This window comes from Charadrius vociferus, unplaced genomic scaffold (assembly GCF_000708025.1).
Source record: "Charadrius vociferus isolate BGI_N301 unplaced genomic scaffold, ASM70802v2 scaffold51, whole genome shotgun sequence".
Lineage (NCBI taxonomy): Eukaryota > Metazoa > Chordata > Aves > Charadriiformes > Charadriidae > Charadrius > Charadrius vociferus.
Window position 1 is genome coordinate 1,976,009 of NW_009646939.1, and position 11,816 is coordinate 1,987,824.

The 11,816-nt window shown below is 47.5% G+C and overlaps 2 protein-coding genes and 1 non-coding gene across 3 annotated transcripts in view; 1 reads left to right on the plus strand and 2 right to left on the minus strand.

Annotated features, from left to right (window-relative positions):
• The window catches only part of SACM1L (SAC1 suppressor of actin mutations 1-like (yeast)), a 30,682-nt gene extending 30,310 nt beyond the window's left edge, over window positions 1-372 (minus strand). The window contains exon 1 of the mRNA XM_009895017.1: window positions 294-372. Coding sequence (XP_009893319.1) covers window positions 294-372 — 79 coding nt within the window. The remainder of the gene's footprint in view (window positions 1-293) is intronic.
• Window positions 93-165, plus strand: TRNAR-ACG. The gene has a single exon. It is a non-coding gene; the product is annotated as a tRNA-Arg (tRNA).
• Window positions 373-7,198: 6,826 nt separating the features above from the next.
• The window catches only part of LIMD1 (LIM domains containing 1), a 32,349-nt gene continuing 27,731 nt past the window's right edge, over window positions 7,199-11,816 (minus strand). The window contains exons 6-9 of the mRNA XM_009895018.1: window positions 10,792-10,922; window positions 9,600-9,651; window positions 8,836-8,904; window positions 7,199-7,852 (exon numbers count right to left, since the gene is read on the minus strand). Coding sequence (XP_009893320.1) covers window positions 7,715-7,852; window positions 8,836-8,904; window positions 9,600-9,651; window positions 10,792-10,922 — 390 coding nt within the window. The 3' untranslated portion in view covers window positions 7,199-7,714. The remainder of the gene's footprint in view (window positions 7,853-8,835; window positions 8,905-9,599; window positions 9,652-10,791; window positions 10,923-11,816) is intronic.

Below are 11,816 nucleotides of genomic sequence, written 5' to 3' on the forward strand. Positions count from 1 at the left end.
TTGCGTTGGATTGGCTGCCCTCCGAGCGGAGGCCACGCCCCCGCGCGAGATCTCTGGTAAAGTTCGTGCGGGTAAACGCATATATACGAGCAGGGCCAGTGGCGCAATGGATAACGCGTCTGACTACGGATCAGAAGATTCTAGGTTCGACTCCTGGCTGGCTCGGCTTCTCTTTTTTTTTTCCCTCCCCTTCCTGCTCTCCAGCCCGAGGGTGCTGCCTGCACCCCCTTCGCTGCTGGGCAGCCTCCTCCACTCCTGCAGTGACCCACCCCGGGCACCCTCGTGCCCCTAACCTGGGGGTCTGCCAGGTGGTGGAGCCTCCAAAGCACCCCAGGGGTGGGTGGTGTTGCAGGGAGTCATGGGCTTCTGCATGGCCCTTGGCAGCCCCCCACCACAGGCACCACTTCGTGGACGGCGGCTGCGGGGCAGGCTGGTGCCCACCTGGGCTGCGGGAGGGAGTCCAATTCTGGGGGTTCAGCATGGAGCAGGTCTGGGGGGGCACCTCCTGACCAATCTCCCACCAGATCCAGCCCCCTGGGTGTCATCCCCCGGTTTTGGGCAGCTTCTCGCCTTAAGGAGGGGGGAACCCCAAAGTATAATTCCAGGTAGTCCAATTTATTCGCTTCATCTTAGCTGGTTGGCCGGTGCTGCTGTGGTGCTGCTCAGCCAGCAGTCCTTAAGCATCCTGTCCTCAGACACAAGGCGTCATGGTCGCCGACTGCAGGGAAGCCTATCAGGGTACCCTGTGGCCGCCTGCTTCCCAGAACCACGGGAACTCTCCCCAAAACCCTCCCCACCAGTGCCCCAAAGGAGACACCCGTGCTGGGACCGGAGCCTGCTCCCACCCGCAGCACATCCCTCCCCAGTTCCTCACCCCGGGACCCAGGGTCTCCCCAGAGGAACGCTGGAGCAGGACAGCAAATTCCAGCCACCTGCGAAGGACTGGAAATCCCCAGTGAACCCCACAAAGAAGGCTTCCCCCCGCCAGTCCCTGCTTCAGCCTACTGAGGCGGGGGGAGAGGAGGAAGGCAGAAGTTGGGAAACCATCATTTCACAGATTAACTCCCTCCCCATGGACCCTGGGTGATGAAAATCATTGTAATTTTAGGAAAGACTTGACGCTGAGTACTGCTTTATGGTATTGTCTTTAATCACTGAAATCACAACAGGCCAGCGGCTTCAGCCCCTCTGCCAGCCTTCGTTCTTTATAAATATTTAACAGCACAGAAGAAAAGAGGGCTGTGTTCACAGGTGGCTAAGGTTAGTTACACCAGCACAAATCCTAAAATACTCTCTCCCAGAGTTGAGCTTTGAAGGAAACATAAACAAAACAATTAGTACCGTTCAGTATTGTTGGCCAGGCTCTGGATTTGCCTTCCGGATACAGAAATCCACAGCCTGTGTGTGTGTGTGTGTGTGTGCCGGGGCCCCCGTCTGGCCATGCACCGCAGACCTGCTGCGTGGGGACGAAGGTCGGTGCCATCGGGGCTGGGAACCACAGCCCGGCCATCCCTGCACCAGGGCCAACAGGGCATCCCTGTCGTTCTGTCTTCAGGGGCTCTACGCCACGTATTTTCACGTGGGGACAGTTTCCTCCCTTCTCTCATCTTGTCTTAGCAGGCTACTACTGACGCATATTGCCACGCAAGCTTCTGGCTGCCCTGGAAGAAAGCAGGGTGAGGGGTTTTATTGCTAAGAAAAGCTTAATTTTGCTTCTCCTTAGGATGGGGGAGCCGCTCTGGGCTCTCTCTAGGCTCACGGCAGGAAGACATCTACCTCATCGGCTCCAGTACGTACACCTAGTGCCACTGCAGCCAGTGAGCGGCAGGATGCAGAAATGGAAAAGAAAAATGAACACACAAATGCAGTGTGAAAAGAGGCAAACCCCCTTTCCCAGCTTCTCCCAGTGACGCAGGCGCTTGGCCTCAGAGGATGGAGGAAAAGGGACGTGTATCTGGCCCTGGCCCTTCCCTGCCCACAAGTACCGACTCCAAAAATGCTTCTCCAGCAATAAGCCTGGGTCAACTTGTCCTTCTTACATTCATGCACAGAAGGTTGCTCAAAATGCATGTACAAACACTTGGCATGGGCACAGAGGTGCGAAAGGCAGCTCTCTCGCAGGCAGTGCATGCGGCACGTCCATGTGCATGGACCCGACAGCACACACGACACCAAAAGCAGACACAGAGCACACAGCCATGGCTGACACGGGAGAAGCACAGTCCAGAGCAGCCTACGCAAGCGCGTTTCCCCTCGAACCTCCCTGCAATAAATGCACAGGAATACAACAAACAAAAGTGAATGCCCTCCATACCACCTTCTCCCCTGCTCTCCGTAATCACCTATCCTCTTTTCCCAACAGCTACTGTATTTTAAGTCACACCCTCCTTTCTCCATGCACCCTCACTGCTTCAGTACGTATTTATGTTTATTGAACCAAAAAGTCCATTTTAGTGATCATTTCAAGGCAACTTTTCACACTGCCGCAGATTCATCCTCAGGTATGCCTTGTCCGTAATAAAATCACTCTGCCCTTGATCCAACACTGACTTACGCACACACATCGATTTTCACGTATGTGCGCAGCCTTATTGGTTTCAGTGGGACTGCCTGCCCGTGCACTTCAAGTTTAATGCAGACGGAGTCCTTCATGCAATTTTCTTAGCAACAGCAGCAGAGTACAAAGCTGCCGCCGCATCGACCCAGCACCAGGCTGATATTCAGGTAATTCAGAGGATCAGGTCAAAGCGTTCAAGTGAGGATGGAGAGTGTGTGTCCATTTTCCTTTAAGCAAGGACATGGTTTTGCTGTTACTGAAATAATAAAGTGGTAAAATTTCTAGAGAAGTGCAAAACAGGGACTAAATTCACTAGGAAGTGTGTGCCTGCAATTCTCCCCAGGGCTGTGAACTCACGAGAGGGAGAGGAGGAGGTCACAGCAGTGCTTAAGAACAGACCCAAATACTGAAATTCCAGGATGCCAAATATTTGCCCAGTGCTAAAAACCAGCACAAGAAGCAAGCACAGGAAGATATTTACTTTCTTCTCTTGGCAGCCAAAGATACCCCTCCCTTTTGAACGGCCAGCTAGACCCATACCAGCTCTTACGAGCCAAATTTCCCCCTTTCACATCTGCCACAGCACACATGATGCTGATAAGAATCCACCATTTCAAGACCAAGGAGCTATTCACTTTGTTGTAAAAAGATCTTAAAAAAAAAAAAAAAATCATTTAAACCTGAAAGACTGGGAATACATTTTAAAAACCCCCAAATGAAATGCAGAGACTGAAGAGCCACAGACCTCATCAAACGCTCCTCACCAGGGTGTTCAAAAATGCTGTTCCCTGTTTTAACATCAGGGCAGTTTCCTAAATCACTTTGATCACAGCTGTTTCTTACACTTTAAATTATATAAAAATGTCTGCTTCTTCTATAGCTGGGGCTTTCCCCCTGGCTTTTATGCAAAAATCTCTATTTAAATGAGTTTCCGTATTCTAAACAATAGAAATCTAAAAGCATGATCTGAATGAAAAAATCTATTAAGCTCTGGCTCCTGAAAGCAAGTTTCAGGGAATTCACTTGAATAACTATTTGCATGTGAGTTACTCATTACCAGCACAATGGGACTTCCAAGGGTCCCTTACCCTAAAACCAGTCAGAAAAACACGCTGAGGGGGAGGAATTAGGACTAACTTTTCATAACACTTTTCAGCATCTTAATAAATAAAAAACCAGCAAGGTTCACGTGAACAGCAAAACCCAGTTCGTATCAGCCAGGTGACGGGCAGAATTTAACATGTTTTCTGAAATTCTTCTGCGAAGCCTCGCACCTCCAGCTCCAGAGCTACCTGCCTGCCCGCTTTTTCCCTCTGGGGGAGCTGCCTGAAGGCAGGCAGTGAGGGCTTGCAGCTCCACAGATGCCTGGTGGTGGTCCAGGAGGAGCAGAAGCCTCCCCGGTGCAGGATGCCCCTGCCTCCCCTTTGTCCCGGACCCACCGTCAGGCAGCCGCAGAGCTGGGAACAAGCCAGGGACAATCACCGGGGACTCAGACGCCCACAAGCTAGGAGAAATAATAATGAGCTTAAATGAATTCAAACTCCCAAAGATAAAAGCAGCGCAAGTCAGGACACGTAAGGGAGCAGGGCAATGCAGCAGATGCTTTAGCTTCAGAACCACAAACTCACACGTTTCATTTTCAACAGCTTCACATTGTCACTTCCAGCTCTTCGTGAATACAGGAAAGGAGAGCATTGGCACTTAATAATTTACACGGGACCTCAAAACTGAAAAGTAGGGCAGCCTTCATTTCCCCAGTGCTGAGGGATACGGGATGGCTGACAGGAGTAACAAGACACCCTGTGGGACCCGAGGCCAAACTTTCCATTGATGGAAAGCAGGCTCCTGCAGGACAGCTTGCTGCAAACGGACTGCTCGTGGCTTTCCACCAAGGAAAATTGACCTTTTCCCCCTCCCCTTCTTGCCTGCTTATTTTGGGGTTGTGGGGAAGGCCGAAAGAGCGAGACAGAAGCTAACACCGCATCTCAAAAAGAAAATATCAGCCCCATTAGAGTTTTCAGATCATTTCCCAAAACAGAGGCCAGAAAATGTGCATGAGGGGCTGCTCTAAAAATCAAGAGCTAGCAAAAGCATGAGCCACGCAGTAGCTGGTCCCTCAGAGACAGAAAAACAGATCAGGATCGGTGTTTACAGCTCACTTCCAGAAGCCCCTTTGATATCTCACTGCCTTCCCTGCCAAAGAAAGCTCAGGGAGGGGAACCACTTGCCCAGGACTATCTAAATTATTTACCAGGGACGCTCAGCTGGCATTATTTCCCACCTCTGTTCCTTCAGACAGTCCTAAGATCACAGTAGCATCTTGAGACATCCCTCCACCATGCTCAGCTGTGTGCCAAGCTGACATGGCACACTGGGGTGACAGCACTGCAGGATCTGCCCTGGGTGTTTTGTTGCCCCCAACCCATATTGCCTGGACACAGCACCAGTTACATACTTTGTGTCAGAGAATCACAGAATCACAGAATGGTCAGGGTTGAAAGGGACCTCTGGAGATCATCTAGTCCAACCCCCCTGCCAGAGCAGGGTCACCTACAACAGGTTGCACAGGACAGCGTCCAGGCGGGTTTTGAATGTCTCCAGAGTGGGAGACTCCACCACCTCTCTGGGCAGCCTGTGCCAGTGCTCCACTACCCTCAAAGTAAAGAAGTTCCTTCTCATGTTAAGATGGAACTTCCTATGTTCAAGTTTATGCCCATTACCCCTCATCCTATCAATGGGCACCACTGAAAAAAGACTGCTCCCATCCACCTGGCACCCTGCCTTTAAGTATTTGTAAGTATTAATAAGATCCCCCCTCAATCTTCTTTTGAAGTCGTGTTCATGAAGCCGTGAAGAAGTGTCGGTTCCCATCCCTTCGCTATCCAGCATTTGGAGGCCAAATTTAAGGCTCCAGGGAGATCATGTATTTGGGGTCAATTTTACCTCCTCTAAAATCACAGGTAAAACTCTCCGAAGATATATATGCCATGTATACTGCAGTGGGAAAGTCCCCCTCCTTGAGCTTTCAGCCACTCACTGTGGGGTTGCATGTCCCCAGCAGAAATGGTGTGGCAGAGCCAAGCTACACCAAAACTGGGGCTCGGGATGGTTTCCAGTGCGGGACTGACCTCCAGCCATGTGCCACCATCCCCATCCCGAAGAGCAGCAGCAACAGACGGATGCACTTACGGCTGGATGGGGCAGAAGGCGGGATGGTCTGCCGGCCCGATGCAACTTCACGCCAAAACCACCAAGCTCCCCAAGCAGTTTCAGACGTTCACGTTTCAGACAAGGCAAGCCCATACAGATGCGTGGGAGGGTGCTAACAGGCCACTGCTCACCATCTGTTTCACAGCAGATGCTTGTGCCTCTGCTTAATATTTGGCACAGCAACTTGCACCACTCAAAACGGAGGCCCGTGGTATTTATTAGCACAGGCAGAGACAGGCAGCTGGCTGCACCTAGCACCTGTATTGCTCCAGATGGGTACACGAGGCAGTCTGACGACATGGTGTGAAGCCCAAGCACCTATCTAGCTACCTCCGTGCTATGGGAAAAGAGGTTTGGTTGAATAATAGTGGGTTCTTGGCACAGGCTCACGTCAGGACTCCCGGTGCCGCTGCTGAGCTAATTTATCATCGTTTTCTCACTAAAAAGATCTTCAAGAATGTCATCCTGTCCCCTATCAATCAGAAATGAATTTACATATTTCGCACGGATACACAAAGATTCAACTAGTTTTCCATACAGTATGTCAGAAAGGGTAGCTAAGATCCCTGATTGCATCTGAGACTTTAAATTAAAAGCATTTTCTTAAACAAAAACTTTGTACCTGTACATGAGGGGCTGCACAGCTTTGGTACCTACAGAACATGCACTGCAGGCACATCTATCTTATATGTAACACATACTGGGGGAGCAGATTTCTTCGACTATAAAGCAGGGGGGTTCAAAAAGAGAAACAATCTGCCTTCCTGCTTTCTCAGCAGAACAGAAAGCAAGGGCCAAACTCAGTAACCCCTTTCTCAGATAAGCTGTTATTATCCATGGGAGCAAATCTGTTTATACCAACATACTCATGTGAGTACAGGTTGTGGAGCCGAGCTCTAAATCCCTGTGTAACAAAGACTTCATAACGATAACAAGTTTGTTCCCAGAGCTCTAAATAAGCACCATTATGAAATGGCTTTGTGCTGGGTAAACACCACAGAAAGGAGTAGCCAGGCTGGGGGCTGAGCTGTGGGGACGAGCTGGAAAACTCAGGCAAGTGTTTGTGTACAGAGAGCTTTTTTCCAAAAGCGAGCTCTGCAAGCAAGAACGAGGCTGATTTCCCCATGTCCACACTTTCAGCATCCCGACCTTTCTTTTCCAAATATAATCCGCTATTCAGACTCTGACACAGCAGTCTGGCCACGGTGTATCACGCTGGTACGCAAGCCCAGGCCCCAAGTCAACAAGGTAGTTTAGCCCAGCTTGTTCCAGTTTTTTGTTCTGTTTGAAACGGGATGTCAGCCTCCAGCTGCCAGCCAGCACGCCTGGTTTGGGCTTGGAGAGTTGGTGCGATTACAGCCAGACTTGATACCGGAGTTCAGGGAATTAACTGGAAGGTCTGAGTGCGCCATTTTGCACTGACCCCTTTCTTTTCTTTTCCTAAAGAATTAATAAAAAGAGAGAGTGTCTAAAAAACTGGTATTAATAGGTTGATGTCCTTCAGGGAATCTGATGAAATGTGCTTGTCAGGAAACACTTAGTAGGCTGCCGGGATGTCCCCGGCAGGCAGGCAGGCAAGCCAGCCTCTGGCTTTTTAATTGTGCACGGCACGATCTGAGTTCATAGGCATGACAGCAAATTGTGCTTTCCCTGAAGAATCCTTCCAAAATGAGCGAAGATGAATCTCCAGAGAGCAGAAAAAGGCACGTAAAAGTAAACCGATCACTTTAGATAACATGCCACATTCTTGGTCAGGGAGACATGGTTTGATACAGCTGGAACTCACAAGCATACAAACTCTGGGAATCCAGCAAAAATCTCTCATATCCTTTTACAGGAACATTGCCGACTGGCAAAAAACATGCACAGGAAATCAACTGAGGGTGGGGAGAGGGAGATGATGTAACAAGTCTTCTGTCCCAGCTTTCCCGTTACAGGTCACGCTGACTAGTAGTGGTGCTGGTACACAGCTGCTGGGGTTGTGCCGTTCTCTATGTGTTTCAGATGACAGGAGTGACAAAGCAAATGTTCATCTAGTGGGTAACAGCGATGCCCGTCTTCATCGTTCAGTTCCATCCCACAGTCCTGAAAAGAGAGGCCATGCAAATTATTAGAACACATGTTCATCTTCCAGTGTGAACGGGGGTCTGGCTTCCACGAGGGTGATTTTGTGACATGAACAGAAGACACCCAGCCCACAGCTCCTTCCTAGTAAGTCCAACATTTACCACGAGAAGGAAAGCACCTGACATACCCATTTTGAGAGGCAGCCTTGCACAAATTTGTCTTAAGCAGATTTACTGAATAAGCTTTACCTCGTGGCGAGGTGTCACCCAATGTATTTTAAACATGCCCGTGTTTCCTTACACTCACAGGTAGGATTCCCCTCTTCATGCTAAATTAATTGCAGTTGTACTGATGTGAAACCAGCCTGCTGAGTCAAGGCCTCTTTCCACCACATTATGAGCACAGTGAGAGAAGACATCTAGTTATTTTAATTCACACAGCAGAAGTATGAAGGCTCTCTGGGAAGTCCTGCACGGAGACCAAATGGTGTTTAAGATCTGGCACCTCTTGGGATTTTTTAGACAGCCATATCCTCTCCCCAGCCTTGACCATGCATTTATTTCACATGAAAGTGAAGGTAACTTACACCAGACAGGATCAGTCATCACCTTAGCATTTTTGAATAATCTGACTTGGAAATCAGATACACTAATGTGATCTGGAGCTGAAGGCTCTGAAAGGTAGCAACAGAACCTTACTAAGTCACCACGGTTCCTTCATTAACAAATAAACTGCCAAGTTTAAAAGCGATGATTAACTCTTTGCCTGTAAATTTATGGAAGCAAATGAAATCACACCTGAGACATATTGCTGCAAAAACTTTTGTCTTCAAGACGGAAATTTCTCAGCCACTGAGTCGCAGTGGTCGGACTGGGTCGCACAATGCAAGGTTTGAATTGCTCATCTACTGCCATTGGAAGGGAGGAGATTTATTGCCACCTTAAAAATAATAGTAGTTGTCACTACTAAGTGCCCACTCTCTGAGAAAGCTGCTGACCTACCTCACAGTGGTAACATTCCACGTGGTAATCCTTGTCCATGGACACAACCCGAATGGTCTCATCGGACCCCTGTAAGCATTCAAGCAAAAGAGAAATTACAAAGGATTACAGCAGGATCAGATATGTGCACTCTGTAGATTGCTTCCTGCAATAATGAGAATGTTGAACAAATGCATTTGAAGTGCTGGTTGGACGCTACAAATAAATCCTGCCACCTGCAGTTATTTTTACAGTAAAGCTTCATCATCGACTGCAGATAACCTCTAAAATGTAACATCAGAAATATTACAGTCTCTCTGTTTAACAGTCACATCTATCCCAAATCATGTATTAATGCTTTGGTAATTTCACTGTATCATAGCTCTCAGCATTTTAAATTGGTTTTGCCCAAGATGCATCTCCTCCTAGTATTAAAATGAGTTAGTCCCAGAGGGGTCACACAGAGGTCATTCATGAGCACCACCAGCATTTATTGGTATGAAGGAAAGGTATCCTGAACATGAAACTAACAGCAGTATAATCCTGCAGGAGATGAAAAAAGCAGCATGGCTCAGCAGAAATAAGCTTCATTATTGAGCAAAAGAAGGGTCACATCTCAAGGGCAGCGTATGAGCTTAGGTCAAAAGGTTGCACGCTGGAGGAAGCGATCATCTCTCCCCATCCCCAAGGACATTTGTCTTGACGCAGGGTCAAATGTGAAAGAGAACAAGACCTGAGACATGATGCTCCCTCCCCAGAGGGGATACGAAATAAAAGGCTCTCACCTCGGAGGGCAGAATGGGAAGTCCACATGCTGCACACTTTGGAGCTAAAACTCTGGAAGAGCAATGAGAAAGTGAAGGCAGGTTACAGATCAACATAAAAAGAGAGGCCTGTGTGTTCTTGGTGGTAAAATGAAAAGCTGCAGCTGTAAATAACTTATCCACAGGAAAGCTTTGCATCCCGAGATCATGAATTCATTTTAGCATTGATTGGAAGTAATGCTTGGCACACATTGCTCAACTAGGCAAAAAGAGATCTTACATTTTACACTTAGTGCCAGAAAAAAACCAAACCCCACTGTAAAATCCTTGGCTGCTACTGAAAGATTTGGAAGAGAGAATGATGAGAAACTGAGCAGGACCGTCCCCAGAAAAACAAAAGAAGTGGCAGCCTCGGGGCAGGAAACCTCAGAGAAAATACCACGAGACTGTATGGTTCCTTAAGGCCTTATAACACAATGTAACATGATAAATAAATAACTAAATTAAATTAAATTGCAAGGAAATATACATCCCTTCAGAACAACAGTGGCACACAGAGGCAACTCTAATCTCAGCACAACAGAGAACAGTTTCAGGCACTGCCTGAGCAACACTTAATACTCTGCCTGCTCAGAAAACGGAGCAAGGAGCAAAGCAAGCCAGATGGACACTCAAATTGTATGCAGCTCATTAATATCATAACCTCCAGCTAAGAGCACAGCCATTTTATTTTACTGTCTAAATGACAAGTGATTTTTTAAGTGGATTTATTGGTTGTTTAATTTAAAGCTGGATAAAAGTTTCACTTCACACGTTCAGTGGTGATTTCTAAAAGCATTCTTTAAAAGTCAAACTCAGCCCTGCAACTACTCAAAAAGCAACTCACAGTCATTTCAGCAGGCATTCACAGTCTTACTTTAGAGTGGACTAACTTCTTACATCACTGACCACTTCATGAGCACTATTTCTCACTAACTCTGCTTTGCAGAAGGGGCAGCTGAAGCTCAGGAATTAAGTGACTTCCTCGAAGTTGCAAAGAGTTAACAGCAGGGCAAAATGAGGGATATCGGGAATTTCTAGGATCTAGCCCCATCCTCAAACTTCTAGCTTCTAACCCTGTCCCTGTTCTACTAATCTGCACTTCCTAATTAGCTGAAAAGCTAAATTATAGGCTGGGTGATTGGAACATCTCTGCTGTTTACTTTGTCCTTACTTGTGGTAATCTCTGACACAGTAGATTTTGTTTTCAGAGTCTACAGTGAATGGCACACCGTCCAGACACTCATTGCAGACCACGCATCGGAAGCAGCCTGGATGATATGATTTTCCTAGAGCCTGCAGGATCTGCAACAAAAGAGACAGGGAAAGCGCATGTGAACAGCCAATAAAGGTGAAAATAATAAAAACACAGCCTTGTATCAGACAATGCTGCATACTCATCAGCGGGGCTGTGTCTTTTTTCAGGTACCTCATGTGAAAAATGAGTTAACAGGGTTGGAAAGGGCAGCTGGAATCCCCTGGTTCCAGATAAACGAATTATTAGCATGGGTAAGAAAACAGTTGAGAGTCTCAGTCAAGTTATTTAGCACCACAAAGGGTAGAAGTGACAGAATTTAAAGGAAAGAAAATAATTTCTGAAGCCAGCAGGTGGAGAACACTTAGTAGGATCACAAGGCAAAAAGTAACAGGCCAACAAAAGGAAATACATCTTTATATTCTCCACGAGAGGCTGAAACAAACACTATTGCTAGGTTTTCATAACACCTTAGATATCCAAGAGCTTTGTACTCGCTAGCCTGGCTTTCTAATTAACACAAACTATGAAAACTGTATTGAACTCAACAGCTGCAATACACCTGCTGGCTTTGGGGCAGCTATTTGTACCAGGAATATCATAGTTCATCAGCCAGGTGATCACACTTCTGAGTGTAAAATAGGTTTTCCAATTTTAATGCTTTCCAGTGTAAGCTGGCAAGATAGTTAATGATAAGCATTAGGAAATCTTGGGAGGCATGCTGTGAACTGACCACCCAGAAATTCCTCATTTCTTTGCCCCAGCTGTATTTTTACACCACTGGCTACACAACCATGAATTCGCCTCTCTCTGAATGACCCGCAATGGAACGCTGCCCCGTGCTGGCTGGAGGCCAGCTGACCCCCTGAGCTGTGACCCACTCTGTGCACACCTTGAAGGGATGGTACCTCTTGTAGGCTAATGAGAACTGCCTGCTTCAGCAG